Source organism: Symphalangus syndactylus, chromosome 9, assembly GCF_028878055.3.
Source record: "Symphalangus syndactylus isolate Jambi chromosome 9, NHGRI_mSymSyn1-v2.1_pri, whole genome shotgun sequence".
NCBI lineage: Eukaryota > Metazoa > Chordata > Mammalia > Primates > Hylobatidae > Symphalangus > Symphalangus syndactylus.
Window position 1 is genome coordinate 108,650,953 of NC_072431.2, and position 27,851 is coordinate 108,678,803.

The 27,851-nt window shown below is 51.1% G+C and overlaps 1 protein-coding gene across 5 annotated transcripts; it reads right to left on the bottom strand.

Moving 5' to 3' along the window:
* Window positions 1-321: 321 nt before the first annotated feature.
* Window positions 322-27,557, bottom strand: GLIPR2 (GLI pathogenesis related 2). Of its 5 annotated transcripts, none has more exons than XM_055293756.2 (5): window positions 27,229-27,546; window positions 16,168-16,276; window positions 15,411-15,514; window positions 13,092-13,169; window positions 322-1,857 (listed from the first exon to the last, which is right to left on the bottom strand). In XM_055293756.2, exons 1-5 carry the CDS (start codon window positions 27,239-27,241, stop codon window positions 1,697-1,699), a joined length of 465 nt encoding a protein of 154 aa, XP_055149731.1. In that variant the 5' UTR covers window positions 27,242-27,546; the 3' UTR covers window positions 322-1,696. The 5 variants fall into 5 exon arrangements, with proteins under 5 accessions (XP_055149731.1, XP_055149730.1, XP_055149732.1 ...); XM_055293755.2 differs by having other exon boundaries at window positions 27,143-27,287; XM_055293757.2 differs by lacking the exon at window positions 13,092-13,169 and having other exon boundaries at window positions 27,229-27,556.
* Window positions 27,558-27,851: the final 294 nt, after the last annotated feature.

The following is a 27,851-nucleotide window of genomic DNA, read 5'->3' on the forward strand; positions in this document are numbered from 1 at the left end:
GTAGCTTTGGTTTGCCATGGCCCTAATTCCAATTCATGGCATCCTTATTTTTTTCAGTACCACTGGTAAATTCTCTCCACAATCAGCTGAAATTCCCAGTCCATGGCCAGCCTGGTGATTGGCTGCCGTTGGATCCAGTGTCCACTCTAGTCCAATCAGCTCTGTGCTGGCGGGTCAGATGGGTTAAAACTTGGCCACTTAAGCAACACAGTCCACAGGGAATGGGTTGCAGGTATTCTGGGGTTAATCAAGAGAGGGATTCAGAGTCACGGATTGTCTCAGCCACCGAGAATGAGGTATGAATCACATTGGAGGAGGATGTTACACAAAGAAAAAGATTTTATTGTCTTCTTAGTCAATATCCCTGGTGAAATTAGAGGCATAGCTTGAGACTGGTCACAGTGCAACATAGACCTTCAGGAGCTGCTTTGAGGACTGGCCTGCCCAGATGCCTGCTGTTCAGCCAGCAGCCCCCTCACTCCAGCCCCTGCCATCTTGACAGATGGAGCTGCCATGGTTTCAGGGACACTCAGCAGGGCATCTGGGTTGGTCCCTCCCACATGGACCTTGTAAAGTTGCTATTCAGGGGAAACTGGTATCGTTTCAGGCAAAACACAGAACCATATTAGCATTTCTAAGCCCCCTGCCCAGGCCGTCTCCCTGGAACATTTGGGCTTGTCACACATTCCAGGAGGGAGCAGCAGCACAGCTGCAGCCACAGCTGCCAGGAACAGGCCTGGGCTCCCGCCCTGTGTGGAGGCAGGGCAGAGGCTGAGGGCTTCCTCTGGGGGCCCTGAGTAAGCTCACCCTCACCCCACCTCTCTGACTTCATCCATCCAAGGCTGCTTGGCCGAGAGCCCAGGCAGGGTGAGGGGCTGTCTCCCAGACCAGGCCTGGGCTGCCTAGCAGAGGTGGGGGAGGGGAGCTTTAGGCCTAGCCCAACTCTCCAGAAACCAGGGGTAGCCTGCTGAGCTCTGAAATGCCAGAAGCTTAAGAAAAGAGGGAAGGGGACAAGAGGTGGTGGTGGTGGTGGTACTTTGCCATTTAAAGGTAGAAGAACGCAAGGAAGTAAAGCTTTTTTCTCCATTTGTTCTTTGGCGATCCCATTGGAGAGTTCCAGGAGGCATGCAGGACGACATCATGTTTTACAACTGAGAAAGCTCAGTAATTCTGTAAAATGGAGCCCCTGCCTGCTCCATGTTCCTGACGGAAGCTGCTTTATATTTATGTGCTTAAAGCTGTATTTTAGGTCACATTTAAATGAGGGTTTAATAATCTTAATTATCTACCAAAAGTAGATTACGACGCATGAAGATCACATAAAATGGACTTCACTTAGCATCACAAACATCTGGAATACAAAAAGTCCAGGGATGGATATTAGAAGTAAGAAAAGTACAAAAGAAGTTTGCTTAAAAATAACAAAAAGTTAAAAAAACAGATCCCCCCCTTCCCCCAATCCAAATAATCGTGGTCTAGGTAACCATCAGGGTAAATGCTTCCTTTGCTCACTCCTGTAATAAGAATGAGCTCATGCAGAACTGTATGTCCAAGTGTGTGTGCCAGAGACGCTCACATGCATCACACACACAAGGACATACACCCACAGGGACAGACGCACAGCCAGGTTGTGGTGGTTCTAGGCACTTCATATCCACATTCTTAAGTCTGCCACCTTCCCATTACATTTAACAAGTTACTTCTTTGGCGGCAGGACATTTTCTTCGAAGAGGCCCTCATTGACAACATTCCCCGCTGGGAAGTATCTGGCCACCACAAAGGAGGACCCGTCACTTGTGGACGCCTTCCCCACGCCCATCTTCTTTGTGTTCTTCCATACCATGGCCGTGAAGTGTCCTGTAGGGGGACAGGCAGAGGGAGAGGGACACGGCTGAATTAGCAGAGCCTGAAGAAGGATGTGGCTGGGGATTGTTGAACCCCTGTACCATCTTGCCAGGCTCAGGTCAGCACGGTCTTCACAGACCCCCTGCAGGGGAAGGAGAGGCAAAACACTCTGACTGCCTGACTTCTTTTTTTTTTTTTTTGCCCCAAGATGGAGTCTTGCTCTGTAACCCAGGCTGGAGTGCAGTGGCGTGATCTTGGCTCACTGCAACCTCCACCTCCTGGGTTCGAGTGATTCTCCTGCCTCAGCCTCCCAAGTAGCTGGGACTACAGGTGCATGCTACGACGCCCAGCTAATTTTTTTGCATTTTTAGTAGAGATGAGGTTTCACCATGGTCTCGAACTCCTGATCTCAGGCGATCCACCTGCCTCAGTCTCCCAGTGCTGGGATTACAGGCGTGAGCCACCGTGCCTGGCCAGACTGCCTGAATTCTAAAGCAGGTGCTTTCCATCAGCCACACAGACCTTACTCACCTCACCACCTTCCAACAGTCTCCCAGAGATCACGACAAAGCCCAGTGGCCCCAACAATTAGGATGCCACTCTACTGCCTACTGCCTGTGTCTACCCTGTCCCCAAGCTGCAATCTTGAAGCTCTCCAGTGATCCCCTTTTGTCTTCACCTTACTTGACACCTGATGAACACTTCCTACTCTTCTCCTTTTCAAGGCACCCCTCCCCCTTTTGGTTTCTAGGATGCCACAGTCTCTTGCCATTCCTCCTGTCTCACTGCCTCCTCTTCCTCCTACTAGCCCTCACTTACAGATATTGAAGGACCTGCACTTCCCAGGGCTCAATCCCGGGCTCTTTTTTCTTTTCCCTCTAAGCTCTCTTTAGGGAATTTCATCTTTCCCTGGCTCCCAAATTTATTTCTCCAGCTCAAATCTCTGCTCTGTGTTCCAGACATAACTAATTACTGGACATTTCCACATGGATGACTCACAGGCATCTCAGATTTAACCTTTCCAAACCTCACTCCCAGTTTTTGTCCCCCTAGATTTATTCCTCTCCCAGTCCTCCCATCTCCATCAATTGTACCTCCATGCACACACTGCCAGGGGGGAGTTTGCATTCCTCCCTCTTCTTCCTTTCCCCCACAACAACCTAGCATTCAGTCTTGAAGAATCCAACTCTAAAATGCGTCTCAGGTCCACCCACTCCCAAACCCTTGGTCCCAACTGCAAACTTTTCTCACATGGACCATTGCAATAGCCTCCTGACTGGTTCTAGGGCATCCAGCTTGGCCCCTCAAATTCATTTTTTTTTTTTTTTTTGAGACGAGTCTCACCCTGTCACCCAGGCTGGAGTGCAGTGGCATGATCTCAGCTCACTGCAACCTCCACCTCCTTGGTTTAAGTGATCCTCCCACCTCAGCCTCCCGAGTAGCTGGGACCACAGGTGTGCCACCACGCCCAGCTATTATTTTTGTATTTTTAGTAGAGACAAGGTTTCACCATGTTGTCCAGGCTGGTATTGAACTCCTGACCTCAGGTACTCTGCCCACCTCGGCCTTCCAAACTGCTGGGATTACAGGCGTGAGCCTCCTTTTCTACTTCTACTTAGTATTCAGTGACCATTTTGAGATATAAATCATATCTATTTACTTCCCTGCTTAACAATCCTTCACTCGCTCCCCAGTGCACCTAGAATGAAAGTGAATCCTTTGGTGCATTGGCCTCCTCTCCATTCCTTGAACACACCAGGGTATGTCCCACCCCAGAGCCCTTGCACATTTTTTTTCTTCTATTTTCCTTCTTTCTTCTTCTTTTTTCTTTTTTTTTTTTTGAGATGGAGTCTCGCTCTGTCACCCAGGCTGGAGTGCAGTGGCGCAATCTCGGCTCCCGGGTTCACGCCATTCTCCTGCCTCAGCCTCCCGAGTAGCTGGGACTACAGGCGCCCGCCACCACGCCTGGCTAATTTTTTTTTTTTTTTTTTGTATTTTTAGTAGAGATGGGGTTTCACCATGGTCTCGATCTCCTGACCTCGTGATCTGCCCGCCTCGGCCTCCCAAAGTGCTGGGATTACAAGCGTGAGCCACCGCGCCCGGCCTCTTCTTCTCTTTTTTCTTCTCTCTCTCCTTCCCTCCCTCTTCTTTTTCTCTTCTCTTCTTTCTGACAGGATCTCTGTCACCTAGGCTGGATGGAGTTCAGTGACATGATCATAGCTTACTTCAGCTTCTACCTCCAGGGCTCAGGAGACCCTCCCACCTCAGCTTCCTGAGTAGCTGGGACCACAGGCACATGCTGCCACTGCTGGATCATTTTTCAAAAAGTATTTGTAAGGCCAGGCGCCGTGGCTCACACCTGTAATGCCTGCACTTTGAGAGGCCGAGGCGGGCGGATCATCTGAGGTTGGGAGTTGGAGACCAGCCTGACCAACATGGAGAAACCCCATCTCTATTAAAAATACAAAATTAGCCGGGCATGGTGGTGCATGCCTGTAATCCCAGCTAATCGGGAAGGCTGAGGCAGGAGAATTGCCTCGGTTTCCCAAAGTGCTGAGATTACAGGTATGATCCACCATGCCTGGCCAAGACACTCTTCTGATGACCAATGGCTTCTTGTCCCTTGGTCTTAGCCTAAATATCACTTGTTCAAAGAAGTCATTTGCAAACACCCTTTTATTTATGTATTTATTTTTGAGACGGAGTCTCACCGTCGCCCAGACTGGAGTACAGTAGCGTGATCTTGGCTCACTGCAACCTCTGCCTCCCATGTTCAAGCAATTCTCCTGCCTCAGCCTCCCAAGTAGCTGGGATTACAGGTGCATGCCACCATGCCCCGCTAATTGTTGTATTTTTAGTAGAGACGGGTTTCACCATATTGGTCAGGTTGGTCTCGAACTCCTGACCTCAGGTGATTCACCTGCCTTGGCCCAGCCAAGTGTTGGGATTACAGGCGGTGAGCCACCATGCCCAGCCTGTAAACACCTTTTATTTACCGAACATCTCCCTCCCAAGATATTCTTACCACACCATTTTTTTTCCCCTATGTACCATTCTTCCCATTTGTGTGATGCATTTGCTTGATTACTTGGTTACTGTTTGGCTCCTTCACCAGGCCATGAGTCCATATGGGCAGAGGCCAAGTTTGTTTTAATCACCAAAATACACCCAGTACCTTGGCATACCCTGGCACATGAAAAGTGTAAAATAAACGTTTGAAAGAATGAGTGGAATCGATGAATAAAAGTAACATAGAAGATCCATCTTAGACTCCAGTTCTGCCTTCACTAGAAGTGCAGCATTCTATGTTTTGAGCCTTTTGAGACTTCGACACATTACAGCCTCCTTCAAATCCTTCTGCTCTGAGCCAAACATCTCAGTTCCTTTTCAAGCTACTGCTCCACCCTCCAGACACCACTAGGTCTTGCTGAGGCCTCTTAGCATCAGTCTCCCATTTCTCAGGCTTCCTGTCCTTCACTCGCTTGTCCTTTCAAGCTATGAATATAGCTTAGCTTCCAAATCTCCTCCCATTCGGGAGTCAAACAGTTGATGCTGTAATGCATTCTTTGCTCAACGATCATAAATTCTTTTTTTTTTTTTGAGACAGAGTCTCACTCTGTTGTCTAGGCTGGAGTACAGTGGCGCGATCGTAGCTCACTGCAACCTCTGCCTCCTGTGTTCAAGTGATTCTCCTGCCTCAGCCTCCTGAGTAGCTAGGACTACAGGTGAGCACCACCACGCCCAGCTAATTTTTGTATCTTTAGTAGAGATGGGATTTCGCCATGTTGGCCAGGCTGGTCTCAAACTCCTGACCTCAAGTGATCTGCCTGCCTCAGCCTCCCAAAGTGTTGGGATTACAGGCGTGAGCCACCATGCCTAGCCTAAATTCTTATTTCTTGGGGAGTAGAGGCGGATGTACATCCCTTCCATCTTTATGGTTTAGCATTTACAGAGATCAATGAGATATTTAGTTTCTGTGTCACAGGATAGCATTCATTTGCCAACGCAACACTGAAGAGATTGTTCCCTCCTAAATATCTGGCTTATGATTGGGCAAGCTATGTGAGGGCACGTGCCACATCTGTTTTATTGATCACCATATACCTAGTGTTTAGCACCGGGCCTGGCACATAGTAGATGCTCAATAAACATTTGATGAGGAAAGGAAGAAACAGAGGGAGGGAGGGAGGAGGAAAATCATGATCAGAGTATCTAAGATTCCCATAGGGTGGTTAAGAAAGAAAAAGGGCAACCACTTCACACCCAGTAGGATGGTTACTATGAAAAACAGAAACAAAAATAATAGAACATAACAAGCTTTGGCAAGGAAGTGGAGAAACTGGAACTTTTGTGCACTGCTGATGGGAATGTAAAATGGCACAGCTGCTCTGGAAGACAGTATGGCAGTTCCTCAAAAACTTAAACATAGAACTGCAATGACTCAGCAATTCCACTTCTAGGTATATACCCAAAAGTACTGAAAGCAGGGATTCAGATATTTATACACCCATGCTCCTAGCAGAGAGGTTAAATGATTGGCCCAAAGTCACATAGCCCGGCTGGGCGCAGTGGCTCACGCCTGTAATCCCAGCACTTTGGGAGGTTGAGGTGGGTGGATCACTTGAGGTCAGAGTTCGAGAGCACCCTGGCCAATGTGATGAAACCCCGTCTCTACTAAAAATAGAAAAATTAGCCAGGTGTGGTGGCACACGCCTGTAATCCCAGCTACTGGGGAGGCTGAAGAAAGAGAATTGCTTGAACCTGGGAGGCAGAGGTTGCAAAGAGCCGAGACTGCACCATTACACTCCAGCCTGGGTAACAGAGTGAGACTCCATCTCAAAAAAACAAAAACAAAAAAAAAACCACAAAGTCACACAGCCCAAGTGTCCATCAAGAAATGAAAGGATAAGCAAAATGTGGGAGAGAGAGATATATATATATATATATATATATGTGTGTATGTGTGTGTGTGTGTGTGTGTGTGTGTGTGTTTAACAGATACTATTCAGCTTTAAAAAGAAATTCTGAGGCCGGGCGTAGTGGCTCATGCCTGTAATCCTAGCACTTTGGGAAGCTAAGGCGGGTGGATCACCTGGGGTCAGGAGTTTGAGACCAGCCGGGCCAATGTGGCGAAACCCCGTCTCTACTAAAAATACAAAAATTAGCTGGGCATGGTGGTGGGTGCTGGTAACCCCAGCTACTTGGGAGGCTGAGGCAGGAGAGTTGCTTGAACCTGGGAGGCGGAGGTTGCAGTGGGCCAAGACTACACCACTGTACTCCAGCCTGGGCGACAGAGTGAGACTCCGTCTCAAAAAAGTAAAAAATAAAAAAATAAAAATAAAAAGGAGACTGGGCATGGTGGATCGCGCCTGTATTCTCAGCACTTTGAGAGGCCAAGGTGGGTGGATCAAGAGGTCAGGAGTTCGAGACCGGCCTGGCCAACATAGTAAAGCCCCATCTCTACTAAAAATACAAAAAAAAAAAAAAAAATTAGCTGGGCATGATGGCAGGTGCCTATAATCCCAGCTACTCGGGAGGCTGAGGCAGGAGAATCGCTTGAACCTGGGAGGCAGAGGTTACAATGAGCCCAGATCACGCCATTGCACTCCAGCCCGGGCAACAGTGTGAGACTCCGTCTCAAATAAAATAAAATAAAAATAAAAATAAAAAATAAAATAAAATAAAATAAAAATAAAATAAAATGGAATTCTGACACATGCTCTAATATGGGTAAACCTTAAAAACATGATGCTAAGTGAAATAAGCCAGACACAAATGGGCAAATATTGTATGATTCCATTTATATGAGGTAGCTAGAATAGTTAAAACCAAAAGTAGAACAATGGTTGGGGTGGGGTGGGGTGTGGATGGTTTCAGGATGAAATTGTTCCACCTCAGATCATCAGGCATTAGATTCTCATAAGGAGTGCGCAAGCTAGATCCCTTGTGTGAGGAATTCATAAGAGGGTTCATGCTCCTATGAGAATCTAACGCCACTGCTGATCTGACAGGAGGCAGAGCTCAGGCAGTAATCTCACTCACCCACTGCTCACCTCCTGCTGTGCGGCCCAGTTCTTAACAGGCCATGGGCCCATACAGGTCCACCGCCCAAGAGCTGGGGACCTCTGGTCTAAGGGGTACTGAGTTTTAATCTGTGAAGATGAAAAGAATTCTAGAGATGGATGGTGGTGATGACTGCGTAACAGTGTAAATGTATTTAATGCCACTGAACTGTATACCTAAAATGGTTAAAATGGTAAATTTTCAGTTATATGTGCTTTACTACAATTTCTTTCTTTTTATTTTATTTTATTTTTTTTTTAGACACCGCTTCACTGTGTTGTCCAGGCTGGAGTGCCATGGTGCAATCATGGTTCACTGCAACTTCAACCTCCTTGACTCAAGCAATCCTCCTACCTCAGCCTCCTGTAACCAGGACCACAGGCATGTGCCACTACACCCAGCTAGTTTTTTAATTTTTTAATTTTTTTTTTTTTTTTGAGATGGAGTCTCGCTCTGTCACCCAGGCTGGAGTGCAGTGGTGCAATCTTGGCTCACTGAAACCTTTGCCTCCCAGATTCAAGCAATTGTTGTGCCTCAGCCTCCCAAGTAGCTCCCAAGGATTACAGGTGTGCGCCACCATGCCTGGCTAATTTTTGTATTTTTAGTAGAGATGAGGTTTCACCATGTTGGCCAGGCTGGTCTCGAACTCCCAACCTCAGGTGATCCACACACCTCAGCCTCCCAAAGTGCTGGGATTACAGGCATGAGCCGCCATGCCCGGCCTAGTTTTTAAATTTTTCTGTAGAGACAGGGTCTTGCCATATTGTCCAGGCTGGTCTGGAGCTCCTGGATGAAGGGATCCTCTTGCCTTAGCCTCCCAAAGTACTGGAGTTACAGGAATAAGCCACCACACCCAGCCTATTTTACTAAAAAATTAAAAAAAGAAAGTGGGAGAGAGGAGGAGACTGGTGTACACACTCTTCTAGTTCTTTAGGGAAGAGACAAAGTCGGTCCTTCCCATTGCATCCTATGTATGGTAAGGACTGAAATAAATGTTTGTAGACTAAATTCTGTGTTTTCCCCCGTAGTTAAATGTAGTTTCTCCATTTACAACTTTTTTTTTTTTTTTTTTTTTGAGATAGTCTCACTCTGTTGCCCAGCCTGGAGTGCAGTGGCACGATCTCATCTCACTGCAACCTCCGCCTCCTGGGTTCAAGTGATTCTCCTCCCTCAGCCTCCTGAGTAGCTGGGATTACAGGTGCACGCCACCCCACCAGGCTAATTTTTGTATTTTTGGTAAAGACAGGGTTCACCATATTGGCCAGGGTGGTCTCAAACTCCTGACCTCAAGTGATCCACCCGCCTTGGCCTCCCAAAGTGCTGGGATTACAGGCATGAGCCACCACACCCGGCCATTTAAAACATTTTAAAACTTAGCTATAATTTATTTCTTTGTCTACATTCACAGAGGACTGAAAGTTACTAAATTGTTTATGAAAATAATCAAATATAAACACGAATCTATATAGTTGACATGATACAATTGAAGAATGAAAAGAAAACAAACCCTAAGTACAATTATGCATATTTGCCACTATCTTTAAACTTGTATTAACTGCTGTTTAATAAACTCTGGTTTCCACCCAGAATAGAGGATAAAGACTGCTTGCCTATTTGCCCTTGGTTCTTAATACGTTTGGGTCACAGCTCCAGGCTCTCGGCAGCCTGGTGTCCCTACTTCTACAGGCCGTTTCCAAAGGCTCAAGTCCTTTCTCATACTAGCCTGCTCTCACAGGAGACCACACGCTTGGGCCATCGACCCTCCCACTCTCTGTCTCCCAGAAAAGAAAGAAGCTGCCATTTATCCACTGGTTGCCAAGAAAATAATCAGACACAAAGTGCACATCAGCAGCACGAGTGCCTGTGGCAGCCTTTTCCAAGCTGATGAAGCTGAGCAATCTTTCTTCTCACGGGGGAGGTTTCTGTCTGCACAGAGGGAATTAAGCTATGGGTATTCAGAGATGAATTAAATGACCCAACTTCCTTAGCAACCATCAAATACACACTGGTTTCTAACTCTAGTTCACTAACGAAGGTTCCTTTTTCTTTTTCCTAAAGGGATGACATCCTCTTTCCTGCTGTGAATCAAACTCCCTAGAATATATCTTTGAAAAACACACTAAATATGTCACAGTATATCCTCGCAAGGGAATAATGTGCAGAGGTAAGAAAGAATGAGTGAGCACTATTTGTATGCTGTGGCACAATCTCTGACAAGCATAAAACAGGTCATACACTCTGACACCAGCGTGCGGAAAAGGGAAAAGAGAACATTTATACACACATGCTGGCGTAAGCACAGGATAACTCCGGAATGGTTCACGGGAAACTGGTATCTCTGGTTGACTCTTGGGCGGGAAAGTGCTAGGGGTCAGGGCTGGAAAGAAAACTTTTCACCTTCGATAGCTCTCAGTGTTCATATCATATAAAAATATTATTCATCAGGAGGCTAAGGTGGGAGAATCGCGTGAACCTGGAAGGTGGAGGTTGCAGTGAGCCGAGATTGTGCCACTGCACTCCAGCCGGGGCAGCGGAGTGAGACTCGGTCTCAAAGAAAAAAAAAATACATGTATATATATATATATATGTATATATATATATATATATATATATATATATGTATATATATATATATATGTATATATATATATATATATATACAAAATTCATTCAGAATAAATAAAATAAACATACTCATTTAAACAGAATATATCAAAGTAATGATAAGACATTATTTCTCTTCACTCAGCACACAGCAGTGACTGACCAGCATCCTTCATCACAAGATGCTGGCCTGGCCTGGGTGGGGCTGGGGGTGGGGATGGATTATAGAGTATTTCTTTCTATTTTGTTTTGTTTTGTTTTGTTTTTTTGAGACAATCTCACTCTGTCACCCAGGCTGGAGTGCAGTGGCGGGATCTTGGCTCACCACAACCTCCACCTCCAGGGTTCAAGCAGTTCTTGTGTCTTAGCATCCCGAGGAGCTGAGATTACAGGCACGCATCACCACACCCAGCTAATTTTTGTATTTTTAGTAGAGATGGGGTTTCACCATGTTGGCCAGGCTCCTCCCAGGTTCAAGTGATTCTGCTGCCTCAGCCTCCTGAGTAGCTGAGATTACAGATACCTCTCACCACACCTGGCTTTTTTTTTTTTTTTTTTTTTTTTTTTTTGTGTGTTTTCAGTAGAGACAGGGTTTCACCATGTTGGCCAGGTCTGTCTTGCTCTTGACCTCAAGTGATTTGCCTGCCTTGGCCTCCCAAAGTTTTGGGATTACAGCCATGAGCTACTGCGCCTGGCCAAACCCTACTTTCAAATGGTATCCTGATACTTACGTGGCAGTGGAGGCACCTTTTTTTTTCTTTTTTTTGAGCCAGAGTTTCACTCTTATCGCCCAGGCTGGAATGCAATGGCATGGTCTTGGCTCACTGCAACCTCCACCTCCCAGGTTCAAGTGATTCTCCTGCCTCAGCCTCCTGAGTAGCTGGGATTACAGGAATGCGCCACCATGCCTAGCTAATTTTTGTATTTTTAGTAGAGACGGGGTTTCACCATGTTGGCCAGGCTAATCTTGAACTCCTGACCTCAGGTGATCCATCCACCTTGGCCTCCCAAAGTGCTAGGATTACAGGTGTGAGCCACCGCGCCCAGCCCATGGAGGCACTTTCTAATTACCACATGGTGTGCACACACACACACGCACAGTGCTAGTTAATTAACTTGCTCGGACACATGTCCGATTGCTCAAGAATCTTGCTCATGGGAAAAGCAAACCCAGAAGCTATGAAATAAGAAGTCTTCTGGACACCATCTCTATTAAAAGAAGACAAGGTCCTGCCTACACATCCTTAATCAATAGCAGGAGCTTATTACTGCTCCCTCCCCACACCCTTAGGTATCCTTGCCCCAGAATCGCCTATTCATACTCAAAGCCCTGCCAGCCCGGCCTGGAGTCCTGCAGGGGTTAGTGGAGAGGCGGAATGCCTCAGCAGATGCTTCTGCCTCTGCCCCAGAGTCCCAAGAACAATGCAACGCAACATGGTTGCAGAAACCCCCACCCAGAAGGGCGGGCAGCAAAGCACAGGAAACGGTGACTGGCGCTGAGAACCTGTTACTTCCTGCTTCTGGAGCACCCCTCTAGAGGGTGGAAGACCGCAAGGCTCTACTTGTGGGTGGAACAGGTGGGGTAGGAGGAACGAGGTGGGCAGAGAGTCCCTTTTTCAGTTTTCCTGGCGCCTTCTGGTCAGAGAAACTCCCGCCCTCTTCTAACACCATCCTGGGCCCCAGAAGGCTGAGTAGGTTTTGAGGAAAGACAAGGAGCCTGGTGAGCCCAGCAAAAGGCAGGGGAGCCCAGGGCACAGGGCGGCTGCCCAGAGGGACTCTGGGGCACAGGGTGGCCACCCGGAGCTTTTGTCAAGGGAAGCCTATGAGAAAGGAACATGGACCCACAGAAGGTTCCTCCCTGCACTTGAATCACCGGCTCTCAGGCTATCCCTTAGAAGCCACCTTCTCCCTCTCCCCTGGGAAGAGGGGACAGGAATTGACTCAAGTCCACACAGCAAAGGGTGCCAGAGCTGAGACTAGATCCAGGTTCTCTGAACCCCAAGCTCCTGAACTGCAAACTAGAGCAGAAAGGGGAAGGGAGAAAGCCAGGGAGGCCGAGAGGGTGGAGAGGGTGGGGGAAGAGTGTGGGGTGTGGAAGGAGGAGTGCCAGCAGCTTGAGCCTTCTCCTGATGGCCCCAGGGAGCCATGGCAGTTGAATCAGGAGAGCACCAGGGGCAGGGACAATTTTAGAAGCACTGAGGCTGCTGGAGAGCAGGATGGATTGCAGAAAACAAGACTAGATGCAGGGTGACCAGTTCAGGAATGAAGCTCCAAGCAGCTTTGGAAATCCAGTCTCCTATGACACACTCCAGGAATGGGAAGAGCTGTGAGCTGGTGGGGCAGGATTCAGCAGCTGGGGGCTCTCAGAGGGAGCAGAGCACATAGCATGGGGAAGCTGGGGATGTAATGCGGAAAGGAGAGCTTTGGTCTCTGGTCAAGGTCAAGCCAGAGAAATATGGAAGAAATTAAACAGGAAGGATAGGATTGAGTTTTTTAGAGGGCTGGTTCCTCTCCGAAGTCAGACACCCAACCTGCATTGCCGCCCAGGGCCAGGCCACTGGTGAGACCCTGCCACTCACCAGTCCCCGAGGTGAAGCCAGGCTGCTGGAAGTTATAGTTCTTGATTTCACTGTACCATCTATCAGCCACCTCCTTTCCTGTGTGGAAATGACATTGTTCTAAAACTCAGCCACAAAATCCACCCACTCCCTATTCCCTGCATTTTCTCCCATCAGCCCCAAGCCACTGATGCAGCAATTAGACATCTGAGAAAGCCCCAGTCAGCCGACGCATCCTGGACGCTGCTTTGCAGACTCGTAGGGACTCCTGCCCATGAGCATGGCCAGGCTGAAGAGTGGGCCTTCTGGGGGGCTGGGAAGAGCACTGGCCTGGGGTCAGGGAACCTGCACCTATCCCCCCACCCACACACACTGACTTGCTGTGTAATTCTGGGCAAAGCCTTCCCTCTCTGGGCCTCTGTACAATGAAAAGTTTGAATGCAATGTACTGCAAGGGCCTTCTGATGATGCTCTGAGTTTCTAGGAGACTATATTGTCATCTCACCCCATTTGCAGCTCTTGAAACATCCATATTTGGAAAGACAATCAGGCTGGTAAGCCAAGGATCTCCACTGTGGGCAGGAGGGACCTCACCTGGGGCATCCACTGTCCCCACAGGTGTTGATACGGGCAGGCGTTTCCCTGGGAGCTGCTGCTCTCTGGGCCAGAGCCAGGAGCGGGGACCTCAGAGCAGTCAGTGGCAAATGTGTGCAAGAATCTTGTTAATGGGCAGATTCTGATTCAGCAGGTCTAGAGAGGGACCTAGGATTCTGCATTTCTGCTCCCAGGTGCTACTGCTGATCCATGTTCCACACATCAGCCTCGCCTGGAGAGCATTTCACAAATACTAATGCCTGGGTCCTTCCTCAGACCAACTGTGTCTGTCTCTGGAGGAGAGACTCAGGCATTTTTTGTTTGTTCGTTTGTTTTGTTTTGTTTTGTTTTCTGAGACGGAGTTTCGCTCTTGTTGCCCAAGCTGCAGTGCAATGGTGCGATCTCGGCTCACGGCAACCTCCGCCTCCCAGGTTCAAGCGATTCTCCTGCCTCCGCCTCCCGAGTAGCTGGGATTACAGGCATGTGCCACCATGCCCGGCTAATTTTTCTATTTTTAGTACAGATGGGGTTTCTCCATGTTGGTCATGCTGGTCTCAAACTCCCGACCTCAGGTGATCCACCCGCCTCGGCCTCCCAAAGTGCTGGGATTGCAGGCGTGAGCTACTGCGCCCGGCCTGGTATTTTTTTAAAGCTCCACAAAAGATTCCAATGTGCGGCCAGAGTAGGGAACCGCTGTCTCTGAGACCACCTACCCAACCCCATCTCTGTAGAGATGGGAAACTGGGGACAGAGGAGGGAGTGACCTGCTCAAGGCTCCCGAGGGAGCCTGTGCGAGGCTGGGATGGACCATGTCTCCTGAATGCCCATCTTCCCGTCCTATGCCCTTCTCCGGGGGCCCATCAAGGGCCACAGCCTGGACTTGGGAAGGAGCCTGCAGGGTGAGGGCAAGGCCTTGGAGGGAGAGGTGAGTAGGGGGTTCCCCAGGAGCTCACACATGCCTCCCAGTGGGGGTGCCAAGGACCATGTTGCACAGGAGCCCTGGCTTAGGCTGCGCTGGGGAAACCAAGAGGACTCGGGGGAACTCCCAGGAATGTGAGGCTGGGGAGGGAGTGAGTCATTCTCCCACTGGTGTTTGGAGAAAGCTTCAGAGATCCAGACAGCTCTCCAATATTCTTCCTAAAAAGCCACATCAGGGCTGTCAGGGCCAGAGGGCCAGGAAGCTCGAGAATGTCTGGGCAGTGTGGTGGGATCATTCCAGATTGAGACCTTGCATGGAGACATTGTCTTTTCCATTATTATTTTTTTTTTCCAAAATGGAAAAAGCTCTATTGCTTTTCTCCTAATATAAAAGTAATACACCAGCACTACTGGTAGTGTATCACCAGTACAGTAAGAAAGTAAAATTTCTCGGGAAGAAAATAACATTTCTCAGTAGCTAGGGATGCTCTGGTGCCCACAGAATCAGGCTGAGATTCTGTACAAAAGCGGTCTGTCTCCCCAACCCCCACTCCTCGGCCTGGGAGCTTCTCCAAAAGTGGGGGCCTGGTCAGTCTGACTCATCTCCGTGTCCCTGGCACCCAGCACAGACCTGGCACTGAGCCAGCCATCAGAGACCTTGTGGTGAACTGAAGTCAGCCTGGGAGCAGATTCAGAGAGCTCTGGTTTTCCTTTCCTTTCCTGGGCCTGTGGCTACACCACGAGGGTGCTAGGGCCAGGAGGCATTTGAGGAGGACTTGTCCTTTTTCCAGCTCTGCAGAGAGGAGAGGAGCTGAAAATGCGACCCACCTGTCTGATCGTAGGATGCCCATGCAAGGTTCTCCCCACACTGGCCGCGGCTGGACTCCGGGCTGTGCTTGAGGATCCTCGTGCTGGCCAGGGCCTCAGAATACCTGCAGAGTTCACAGCGCCTCCTCAGAGCAGGTGCAGTTCAGGGAACCCCCAAAGTATGTGCCCCAAGCTAGTGTGGCTGAGCTTCCTTCCCGGCCCCGGGCTCGCAGAGGAGCATCACTCCTGCATGATTTCTGAGCCTCCCAGCAGTCCCATTCCACAGAGGAGCAAGTCGAGGCTCAGGGGAACTAAAGGGACCTGCCCAGGTGAGTGACAGAGTGGTTATTCAAGTGTGGTTGTATCTGATCCCAAAACCCGGTCCCTGAAACCATGCAGGGCCCCCTAATCTTTTTTTTTTTTTGAGATGTTGTCTCACTCTGTCACCCAGGCTGGAGTGCAGTGGCGTGATCTTGGTTCACTGCAACCTCCACCTCCCGGGTTCAAGCGATTCTCCTGCCTCAGCCTCTCAAGTAGCTGGGACTACAGGCCCATGCCACCACACCTGGCTAATTTTTGTATTTTTAGTAGAGACAGGGTTTCACCATGTTGGCCAGGCTGGTCTTGAACTCCTGACCTCAGGTGATCCACCCGCCTTGGCCTCTCAAAGTGCTGAAATTACAGGTGTGAGCCATCATGCCTGGCCACAGGGCCCCTTTGTGACTGCAGCAGCAGCACATGCAGGGCCCGAGTCACCTGGATGTGCTAGGGGACTCACTGTTGAGCCTCCCGGTTGAGCTTCTTGCAGAGCTTCAGTGGGGGGACGCCATGCTTCTGCCGGTACTCATTGTGGGCCTTGAGGACCTCATTATGAAACTGTTTGGAAGCTGGAATGATTGCAAAATGGAGAATGGCTCAGTGCAGAGAAAACACTCATCAAAAGTATAATGGCATACTGAAAGCAACACCCAGCTCAAACCTTAGGCCATGTGGACAGGCTGCTGCTCCCCTCCAACACCTGGCACCCCAGACAGGTGGCCCTGCTCCACGCCACTGCTCACCCTACCTGGCATCACGCTCCACATCTCTGCACATCTAAAACCCGTGGATCACGTGGGGCCTTATGGGCCATGTTAGGCATTTGGGTCTTTATCCAAGGCAATGGGAAGCCACTGAAAGGGAGCAGGGCAGTGAGCTCCGTGTGTTTCTTAAAGACCCTGCTGGCTGCTGAATGGAGGATGCACAGAAACACAGAGCAGATTTGGGGACCTGGACAGTCAGCAATAGGACTTCGGAAGTAAAATATCTGAAGGAGACCGGGTATCTCAGGCTGGACCTAGGAAGAGCAGAGGGGACTGGAATGGGCCAGAGCTGGGAGTCCAGAAAGAGGCCTCCTAGCTGGGGAAGGAGGGCACCTATGCTGGGTGGGTGAAGCCAAGGAGACAGAGGGACAGACAAAGAGACAAGGGAAGGACAGCCCTGGGGAAGCAGAGTGTAAGGGTGAGTTTTAGGTGCTGACTTGACTGAATTAAGGAATACCTCGAGAATTGGTAAAGCATTATTTTGGGGTGTGTCTGTGAGGGTGTTTCCAGAGGAGACTGCTGTGTGAGTCTGAGTGGGGAAGATCCACTCTCAACGTGGGTGTCCAATCAGACAACCTGGGGACCCACACAGAAACCTACTGCAGGGGCAGAACCACCGCTGAGTCCCCACTAGGGCAGTGCCTAATGGAGCTTTAGAAGTGCAGCCACCCCCAAGACCCCAGAACTGTAGAGCTACCAGCATGCAATGCCCGCCTGGGAAGGCTGCAAGCACGAGGCTTCCACCTGAGAGAGCTGAAGCCGGACAGCCCTAAGCCATGGGGGTGGGGCTGCCTGAGGCCCTGGGGCCCAACTCCCACCCAGCATGCCCAGGAGGCAGGAGAGGAAATCAAAGGGGATTATTCTCCAGCCTTAAGATTGAATGTTTTCCCTACTGGGTTGTGGACTTACTTGGGACCAGTTACTTTCTTTCCTATTTCTCCCTTTTGGAATGAGAATATCTATCCTATGCCTGTCCTGCCACTGTATTTTGGAGTACATAACTTCCTTTGATTTCACAGGCTCACAGCTGGAAGGAATATGTCTCTGCGGGAATTGTGCCTTGAATCTCACCTGTATCTAATTTAGATGAGACTTTGGACTTTGAGTTGGTGCTGGAACAAGTTAAGACTTGGGGCTATTGGGATGGAGTGAATATATTTTGTATGTGGGGAGGACATGAGTTTTGGGGAGCCAGGGGCAGAATGCTTTGGTTTGAATGTCCCCTCCAAAACTCATGCTAAAATTTAATTGTCAATGTAACAGTGTGGAGGAGTGAGATCTTTAAGAGGTGATTAGAGGGCATTATCATAGGACTGGTAAAAGAATGAGTTTGGCCTGATCTTCTCCCTGTCTTGAGTGCTTATTTGCCCTTCTGCTCTTCCATGAGATAATGTAGCACGAGGGCCTCACCAGATGCCAATGCCATGCCCTTGGACTCCCCAGCCTCCAGAACTGTGAGCCAAATAAACTGTTTTTTAATAAATTACCCAATGTGTGGTATTCTTTTATAGCAGCAGAAAATGGACTAAGACGCAGAATAGGAGAAAAATGTAGCAAAGGAAGTGGAGTTGGTGGGAGGGTAAGTGGTATGATCAGCAGGCCCAGGGCTACAGTGGAGGAAGAGGTGAAGCCCATGCCCAATTAGTTCATGATCTCAGAAAGGGCAAAGTCAAGGAGGCTGTGGTTAGGGAGAGAATAAGTAGGTGAAGCCAAAAGCAAGCAAGATCAATAGTGAACAGAAGCCATACCAATTTGGATCTGAAATGATCCCCATCCATCTATCCATCAAATATCTTCCATTCATCTATCCATCCACCATTCATCCAACATCATCCATCCATCCAACATCCTCCCTCCACCCACCCATCCACCTAATATCTTCCATACATCTATCCATGCAACATTGTCATCCATCTAACATTACCCGTCCATCCAGCATCATTCATCCATACATCTACCATTCATCCAAGGTCCATCCATCTATCCTCCATTTATCTGTTCATCTGCTCTCTGAGTGCTTCCCCTGTGCCATGTCCCATATTGTGTGCTAAGTGTCCAGAGACAAGTCAGCCATGTGTTGCTCTCAAAGAGCTCACATACAGAAAGGAAGCAGCCTTGTAAACAGACCCTAGCCATGTGATAGGTGCCAAGATGCAGGTAAGCACAGGTGCAAAAGGAACTTGGAGATGAACCTAACATGGGATCAGCAAGGAGGCAGCTCCTGACATGAGGCCCCAGAAATGTCTGAACAGGGGCTAGCCAGCCAGGCTATGATGAAGACACTGGGCACCATACTCAGGAATCTGGGAGTTCCTTTCTGTGGAAGTGGGGGTGAGTTGGATGGGTTCTGATTGAGGGCCACAGAGGGCCCTTATGCTGGACTGGTCCCATTAGGCCACAGGCCTGTCCCTCAAAGACTGGCTGTGGGTAGTGGCAGGAAGGGTATGAACCATAAAGGAAGTGCCACTCTCTTCCTCTGCCCCAGCTCACCTTCACCGGTGCCTTTCTTCTACTCTGCTGCCTTTCACCCAAGACTGAGGAGATGATGCAACAGGGAGTCCTCGTCCCTTTTCTCATAGCCAGATCTCCCATGTCTCCTGGGCCCTCAAGTCAAATCCCATGGAATTTCTGAGGGGACATGAGGGAAAGAAGACCCAGGGGAAGAAGAACCCCGCCGCCCGAGGGGGTTGGGGGCCGCAGACCCAGGAGCTACAGACCCAGAAGTGAAGGTAACTGCAGGTCACACCTGCATGGTGGAGCTGTCCATGGGCCTTCTGAGAAAGAGGAAGTAGACGCTTAGATAAAGAGTACGTGGACCAAGCTCTAGAACTTGGGCTCAGTGAGGCTGTCCAGTGAGGTCCAGTCAGAGTAATGTGGGCAGGGCAGGGATATGGGGGCTCCGAACCCCAGGATTTGTGAGGTTTTGGTTGACAGGCAGAGGTGGGGAGACATGGAGGTGGAAACTGATCATGGGGACAGGCATTAAGGCAGAGGGCAGAGCTACAACCTGAAGTATCAGGACTTCCTGGCCAACAGACGGACCAAGCCCTTGTCAATAGGAAAAACAAAGATTTCGGCTCTACAGTGGAGAGGAGAAAAGGCAGAGGCGTTGTTTAACATGTATAGAGTTTCAGTTTTGCAACCTGAAAGAGTTGTGGAGCTCTGTTGCCTAGCAATGTAAATATACTCAACACTACAGAACTGTACTTCAAAATGGTTAAGATAATACATTTTATGCTATGCATTTTTACCATGATAAACAAAAAGATTTCAGGGTTAGCATGTTAATGTGGTATTTGGGATAAGGAGTCAGAGAGGCTTTTAAAGAATATCTCACAGGGAAATGCCAGGGGCCATAGCAACTCATGGGACCCAGATGGGGGTCTCATTGACCAGTTTAAGAAGGGTCAGCTGGGTAGCATGGCCTCTAGGAACCCATGGGTTCCTGGGCCATGGGCTGCTTCCCCAGCCTGGTCCCTGCTTTGTGCAAGAGGCAATGGTGATTTGAGGTGTGTTGAGGCTGGAAGAGGGGGTCTAATGAGGAACTGGTACAAGGATGGGGGATGTTCAGCCTGGAGAGGATCAGCGTCTGGAAGATACGGTGGAGGCCTCTGATGAATTCTGGGGCCCCAGAGGGGAAAGCTGGGGCCAGTGGGTAGAAAGGCAGGATGACAGATTTCAGCTCAGCCTAAGAAAGATCTTTCCTAGTCAAAGCTTTCTGGCGACCAAAAGGAGCTACCTCACAAGGTAGTGAGCTCTCTACCATGGAAGGAATTCAGGCAGGTGAGCCCCTCTTGGAGGGACTCAGGCCTGGGTCAGAGGACCTTCAAGTCCCTTCCAATCCTGAGATCCCATAAGGTCCTGCTGGGGTAGGAGTGAGAGGAGACAAGATGAACAACTGACCCAAGACGTGCAGGAGTTTCCCAAACAAGCTTCTCTCGGGAGAAACTGATCAGAACGAGTGTGGGTGTGCGGGAAAGGGCCCGTATGGATGACACCGCCAAGGTGACGGGGGTCCCCATCTGAGTGGCAGGGTTGTCCAGGCCCATCCTAAAGTCCCTTCTAGCTCCCATGTCCCGGACAGGCCACGGTGGGTCTCATGGGACACCACGGGAGATGCATGAGGCTGAGTGGCATGTGTAGTGGTGACCGCAAATGCGTCAGGAAAGGAGGACTCCCTGGAGGAGGTGTTCCTGGCTCAGGAAGCATGAATGGAGGAGGCAAACAGCACAGAAAGAGCCAGGGTGAAGGGACCACGTGTATCCTGGGGCTCTGAAGAGGAGGGGGAGACAGAGGAGTAGGTGGCTTGCTAAGGGGAAGCCAGTTTAAAGGCAGCCTGAGTGCTGGGGTCAGTTTGCACTGGATCCCATAGTGCTGGAGACCCTCAAGTCTCCTCGGCAGAGAGGGACATATAAGGCTGCTAAAAACTAGGTCACTGCACTCCCAGAATATGGGAAGTAAAAAGAAACAAAAGCGAAAGTTCCTGTGTCCAAGCAAAGCTCAATGCCCAGAAGCTGCAGCTAGGGACTGTGTCTGCCAGTGCCAGGCTCCTGGGCCAGGCTTCTCTGGAAGGGGCCAGGAGGTCTTTCTGGTAATCAGCAGCGGGGGAGCCCTCTCTCCCCACTCCTGGCTGGGAGGCATAAGGGCCCCACAACCACACCTTGGGCAGCCCCCGGAGTCCCCTCCCACCAGGCAGCCAGTCCTAGCCCAGGTGGCTCCTCTGAGAGGGCCTCCGCCCCAGGGAGGCAAAGTTATCAGTAGCGGCCACACCTAGCAAGAAGCACACCCCACCGCCACCGAGAAAAACCCAAGAATACAGATAAACATGAGGAAAAAAAAGTCAAAGAAAAGTCGTCCATCTCCCAGTTAGGCAGGGAGAGCCCTCCCAGCCACCCTATGATGGGGGAAGGGCAGGGATGACGTCCTCATTTTGTAGGAGGGTAAACTGAGGCTGGACAGTCCACACGGCCTCAGAGTGCCAACCCTGAGGAATGAGGAAGACGCAGGCTCACCCATCCCGGGCCTGCTTTCTCCTGCTCTGGCCACGTGCTGGGCCTACGGATGATCTTATTTCTCGCCATCTTCTGTGGGAGCTGCCATGGCCTTACCCACGTTTTTTTTCTTTCGAATTAGGAAACTGAGGCTTGAGAAGGGAAGTTACCTGCCCAAATTCCCACAACTAATCCAGATCCTATGCAAAGCCCTGTCCTAAGCCCCCACCCTTCCTCAGGGTCACAGGCGACAAAGGGAATGACGGAAAGAGACAGCGGGTGACTGAGGAGGCCTGGGAGGGGGATCAGGCTCAAGGACAGCTGAGGAATGCAGTAGAAGAAAATAGACAGGGGTGGCAGCTGCCTTCAGATCTCTGAAGTGAACAAAGGAGAGGAAGGAAAAGAAGAATGAAGGCTTCTCAAGGGCCTCCTCTGTGCCAAGCCCTTTTCCAGCACACCTGGCTGAGGGACCCCGGGGGGAAATCAGGGACTGCAGAGTGCAGGTTACCAGGGGGCCAGACTTAGGACTTAAAATAAAGGTCAGAGCTGCTAAAAGGAGGCAGGAGCTGCCTGGGCCTGGCTCCCCGGGGCTGAGGGAAGGGGCTGGGCTGTCTCTGCTGGGGTGGAGGGTATAGGTGTCCTAGGTGGGGCTGCACTGGGTTCTCGAAGTTCCTTCTGGAGGCCAGGCCTCTACTGCTGGAGGCTCTGTAGAGATTCTGAGGAGGATAAAAAAAAAAAAAAAAATAGCCATGCGTGGTGACCCACGCCTGTGGTCCCAGCTACTCGGGAGGCTGAGATGGGAGGACCGCTTGAGCCCAGAAGATCGAGGCTGCAGTGAGCCATGATCGCACCACTGCGCTCCAGCCTGTGTGACAGAGCAAGACCTTGACTCAAAAGAAAAAAAAAAAGATTCTGAGGAGGTCTATGCCCCTCCTCTACCATTTAAACTTTTGGCTGAGACAGGCTCTTCCCTCAGCGTCCTCCTCCTCTCCTGAGGCCTCCCTGAGCCCAGCCTGACTCACTCTGCCCTCTCCAGGCTCCTCATGAAAGAGCCAGTGACTGTCAGGGCCCAGGGCAGGAATTGTGAACAGGCCCCTCTGCCCCCTTGGCAAAAGGCTGGAAAGCAGCCCGGTTCTGCCTTCGGGACAAAGCTGGTTTTGCTTGTTTATCAGGAAGAAAGAATAAAAAGTTGGCAGTTTAAGAAAAAAAAAAAAAGAATGAATTTCAGCTGGATAACTCCTGCTCTTTAAGCCGGTTCCGGGAATTTCAGCAGCCAACTCCCGCACTGCCTTTTACTGGCCATGCAATCTTGGACACGTTGCTTCAACACTCCGTGCCTCCTTTCCCCATATATAAAATGAGAACAGCAGTATCTACCTCACAAGGCAGTAGTGAGAGTTAAATGAATTAATCTATGTAAATGCTTTCGAACTGTTCTGGAATATAATGAACAGTTATTAAATGCCAACTGTAATTATTATTATTACCGTCAGACAGGGACAGAAACCTTTTGGGCTTTGGCTTTAGAAGAACCTGTTCCTGCTCCTTCCGGGTCAGGTCCCCTCCTGCCCTGCCTTTACATTGACGTTTGATGGCCTTTTTCAGTCCCTCTGAGCTTGGATATTTGCTAAGTGAATGAGTGAGTGAACAAATGAATGAGGTTCTCACTCCAGCACAGTGAAGGCGGGACAGGATTCCTCTCCTCATTACAGATGAGGAAACTGGGGTCTTTGGATGGTGGGGGGCATGCGGATTGTCCAAGGCCACACAGAGTCCACATTAGAGCCGGGTGTAAGAACGCCACTCCCTTTACCCACTCCCCTGCTCCAAATCTCCCACACTTTCCACCTTACGAATTGCTTTCTCTTTTCCAAATGGCGAGAATGATGTCTACGAGGAGTTGCTCAATTGCTTACGGGAACAAGGCACCCCCTGCCCCCAAGCATCAGCCTCCCCTAGGCTGTCCCTCTCCATAGACAGTGGTTGTAATTGAAGGGGAGGTAGCCGTTTTCCAGCCCTGCCTGCCTACTGTCACTCAGGCACATCCCTACCCCTCTGAGCCCCAGGTTCCCCATCTGTGTGTGAAGGAAGGATGACATCTGTGGTTTTCATAATGTCTTCAAAGCAGGGAAACCCTTCCTTTGAAGGAGACCTTCAATAAAAGCAACAGATGAAAATGAAACTGCTGGGGTTGGCCTGGCCCACACAGCCTCTCCCTGCAGAGGCCTGAGGGTCCCCCTCAGTAGAAAACTCCTGGCCTCGTTGGTCCCTAAAGGCCTCTCTGCTCTGATTTCCTCTGGTGCTAGGTGGATGGAGGGACACTAATATTCTTAGAGCTGATGAGAGGGTGTGTGGAAGTCTCCACTGGGCTAGAGTTCAGGCTGGCAGGGAGCAGGGTGTCAGGGCAAGTGGTCAGTGTGGGAGAGAGGACAGGACACAGTAGGTGAGTCAGAGAGCTGAGTTCAAATTCATTGGTTTGCTTACTGGTCAGTGTGTGAGCTTGGGCAAGGTACTCAACCTCTGTAAATCTATAGAATGAGTTGATAATAACTGCCTGGCAGTGCTGTCACAAATATGGTAACACAGAAAATACTGAGCTCTTTGCCTGGCATGCAGTTGAAGATTAATCATTGGTGTCACCAGTATTAGGGACAGGAGGCTTCCACTGAGCCCAAGGTCACTGCCTTTCTCTTCCCCACCACACTTGCTGCACGCCAAGTCCCAGCAGAGAAACCACAGCTGGGAGCAGGCCCTGGGAGTCTTCGAGAAGTAGGCCAAGCGTCTTCTGGAATTTCAACTGTGCCAGCTGTGTGATGATTTTACAATAATGCCTGTTATGCCAAGCAGCTCTGGGGTGTACCTGAGGTTAAAGATGAAAAAGAGACTGGCTCCTGTGCAGTGAGGAGGAAACTGAGGCCCAGAAGGGGCAGGGACAGATTCCTTATGATGGTCTTTACGGAAGCACACAGAGTCCCTGTGAGTGCCACCTGCCCTACAGACACAGACTGCAGCCCTGGGCTGATGGCCTGGAACTTCAAGGTTGGGCTTGCGTTGAAGGACCATTGGGCACGGGCTCACCCAGAAAAGTCATTTTCTTTTAGGGACCCTAGGAGAGCCAGATATTAATACTATTCTGGGGTCTCTTGGTTTTCCGGTTGGGGTGGGGGAGATAAATTAAATGCACATGACTGTGAGGGAGAAAGGCCTGGGTCAGAATTCTGCAAGGTCCCTGGGTGTGTGTGTGTGTGTGTGTGTGTGTTAGGGGTGGAGGTGGCCTCTGACTCAACCAGTTCTAACCTGCTTTCTGCCACTGGCCCCCTCCTCTCCTGAGTGAGAAGTAATCTTCCTCTGAAACCTGCCCAACGCTGCATATCCAGGCATGGAAGCCATCATCCCATCGTGCAGGCCTCTGACCCTTCCCTCTGCTTCACAATAAGTTGTCACCAAGTCTGCCCAAGGCCACCATCTCACAAATCCATCCCATCCTCCTCTCCAGCCTCCACCCTGCCCTGGATGCCTCTGTCATCTCCTGTCTGTGTGACTGCGGCAGTCTCCCCCATCCTCCCTCTACCTTCTCTCCATCCATTGGATCTACCCTACACCCTGGCAACGCTCTAGTCACGCTGCTTTCAGATCAGTGCCTTTCCATGGCACCCCAGGTTCTGTAAGATGAAGTCGAAATTCCCAAGACCCTCTGGGATTTGACCACCTCCTCCAGGAACCCTCACCGGCTCCCATGCAGAGCAGTCTCCTCACCTTGAGCTCCCACTGCCCTTCACCAGCACCTGTCTGTGGTTTGGATCATTTTTCACCTCTTACTCAAGCCAGATAGTGCCTGTCTATCCCCTACATAGCTTTATGTATTCCTTTCACAATCCAAGTGGATGCACACCCCAGCACTGGGTCCACAGCTTGATACAGAGCTGCTAGACAGTGCAAGGGAGGGAAGGAGGAAGGGGCGAACAGACAGAAGAATGGGCACACAGCTGAATATCAGCAGTTCTGGAAAACCGTGCCTTACATAAGACGCCAGAAACAATTGATTAAGATGTAGCCTCGGCTGGGCACACCTGTAATCCCAGCACTTTGGGAGGCTGAGGCAGGCAGATCATGAGGTCAGGAGTTCAAGACCAGCTTGACCAACACGGTGAAACCCAGTCTCTACTAAAAATACAAAAGTTAGCTGGGCGTGGTGGCGCACACCTGTAATCCCAGCTACTCAGGAGGCTGAGGCAGGAGAATCACTTGAACCTGGGAGGTGGAGGTTGCAGTGAGCGGAGATCACACCACTGCACTCCAGCCTGGGCAACAGAACGAGACCCTGTCTCAGAAAGAAAGAAAAAAAAAGTAGTCTAAGAGAATTTGTGGATTTTCTCCTAAATCTACAGAGAAAGGAGTTGATTTCCCAAGCAGATATCTCGAAAGACTCACTCTCATCTGCCATACTTTTGCCCCATCACCACCTGTCATCCTGTTAACGAAATGGCAACCCATCATATCACCTTTCCATACTGTGAAGAACCCCAGGGCTCATACAGCCACCCTCATTGTACAGACGGGGAGGAACAGAGGGAAGGAGGCTTGCTCAGTATCACACAACCAGTGATTGGCTGGGCCAGGGCTGAAAGCCAGACCTGCCTCTACAGCCTAGGAAGGCTGGTTAGGACAAAGGCCAGGGAAAGCCACTTGCGCCCAGCGCTGGCATCTCCTGAGTCCAGATCTTGGAGGACAGATCCTAGAAGGGACCTAGCCTTACTCATCTGAGGTGGACAATATGAAGCAGGACTTCTGAATCCTGTTCAACAGCTGTTCCCTAAGAGCCTCCTGTGAGGCAGGAGCAATGCTGAGATAAACACGGCCCCTGGCAGCCAGGAGTGAGGACCCAGTGGGAAGCAGGTCTATGGCTGAACCCTTGTCCCCGGCCCACTACATGAAGGGCTGCAGCGAGGGAAACACCAGGTTGGGCGCTCCCTCCCGGGGGGAATCACAGATGGGCTCCAGCCCAGGAGCTGAGCCTAGAGGGATGGGAGGATTTTCAGGCTGAGAGTGAGGGTGGTGAAGGCCCGGCAAGGAAACCCAGGGGAAGGGACCTGTGCACCAGCCTCTGGACAGCTCTAGTGTAGGGCGCAGGTAAGGGCTGGGGACCCACTCCCAGGGGCCCGAAGGCAGGACTGGAGTGTGTCCTTTCACTCTGAGGACAATGGTGAGGAAGGTGTTAGGGAGCGACAGGAGGAGAGCTGCGCTGTAGAAAGTTCATCCAGACAGCCACAGCAGAGAGGATGGGGTGCCCCAGGAGAAAAGGAGCCAGACTAGCACACGGGGAGCCCGGCACGGCGCGGGTGCTCAGGGGAGAAGGAACAACAAATGGACGAGGGGGATGCTCAGGGCTACCTCGGGACAGCCGAGCGGGGCAAACTGCTTTGCAGCGAAAGCTGTTGTCACACTTTGGTGACTTTTCCAACTCTAACTCTGGCCTCCTGAAACAAAGCAGAAGCCACGCCTTGGCGGGCCGCGGCGCGCAGCCCCTCAGGGTCGGGAAGCCCAACTTGGCGCGATTCCCGGCTCTCCGGCGGGGGCCTCCCTCGGGCTCGCCTTCTCCCCGGGTTCCCCGGAAACCGCGCCGGGGCCCTCCGCCCGCGCGCCCTCCACCCGCACCCCGGGCTCCCGCACTCCCCAGGACCTGGCTTGCGGCGGGCAAGGGAGACGGCGAGGTCTGGGAGCGCGGGGTTCCGAACCATTCCGCAGCGGGCGAGCCCGCGAGCTCACCTGACTTGCCCATGGCCGGCTCCGCGCGCTCCTCGCTTCCCGCGGCTGCGCTGCACTGCGCTCCCCCGGCCCAGCGCCGCCCCAGGGCCCAGGACCGGGCTGATGCCTCGGCCCCTCCTCCGGCGCCGCCCGGCCCCCGCCTTATAAGGAGCGACAGCTGAGGGCGGAGACGCCCGGGGCCACCCCGTGGGCCTCCCGGAGAGCTCAACCCTGGGAAGCAGCGCCGAGACTGCCGAGGGCTCCCTGGATGCGGCCGCGGGGCCCAGGCCTCCCGGACCCCACCCCAAGCTGTCCCCTCCCGGGGCGCGTGGGGAAGCCCGCGCCTGCTGGGCCCCGGGTGGCTGCTTTGCGCCGACGCGCGGCGAGGACAGGGGGGCGCACGGTCGCGGCACGAGGGGAGTTCCAGCCGGCGCCACCAGGGGACGGCCTCTCCCTGCCGCGGCCTGACACGACACAGGCAGCCCCGGGGTGTGCCCCTATCTCCGGTGACTCTGGGCTCCGGGGGGCGGCTGGTCCGGGGAGGAGGACGCTCCTCTCCCAGGACACGCCCTCTACTGCCAGTCGGGGTGGAAGCGCCACCGCCTCTGACCCGTCCACTCGCCCCTCATTGCCTCCCAGACCAA

Excerpts from the sequence above, each read along its gene's own strand:
- GLIPR2 (XM_055293755.2), bottom strand. The coding sequence starts at position 27,200 with ATGGTTCGGAACCCCGCGCTCCCAGACCTCGCCGTCTCCCTTGCCCGC. Across the intron at positions 13,170-15,410 it reads GGCATCCTACGATCAGACAG|GAAAGGAGGTGGCTGATAGA; the intron begins GTGGGTCGCATT and ends ATTTCCACACAG. Across the intron at positions 1,858-13,091 it reads TGGCTTCACCTCGGGGACTG|GACACTTCACGGCCATGGTA; the intron begins GTGAGTGGCAGG and ends GTCCCCCTACAG.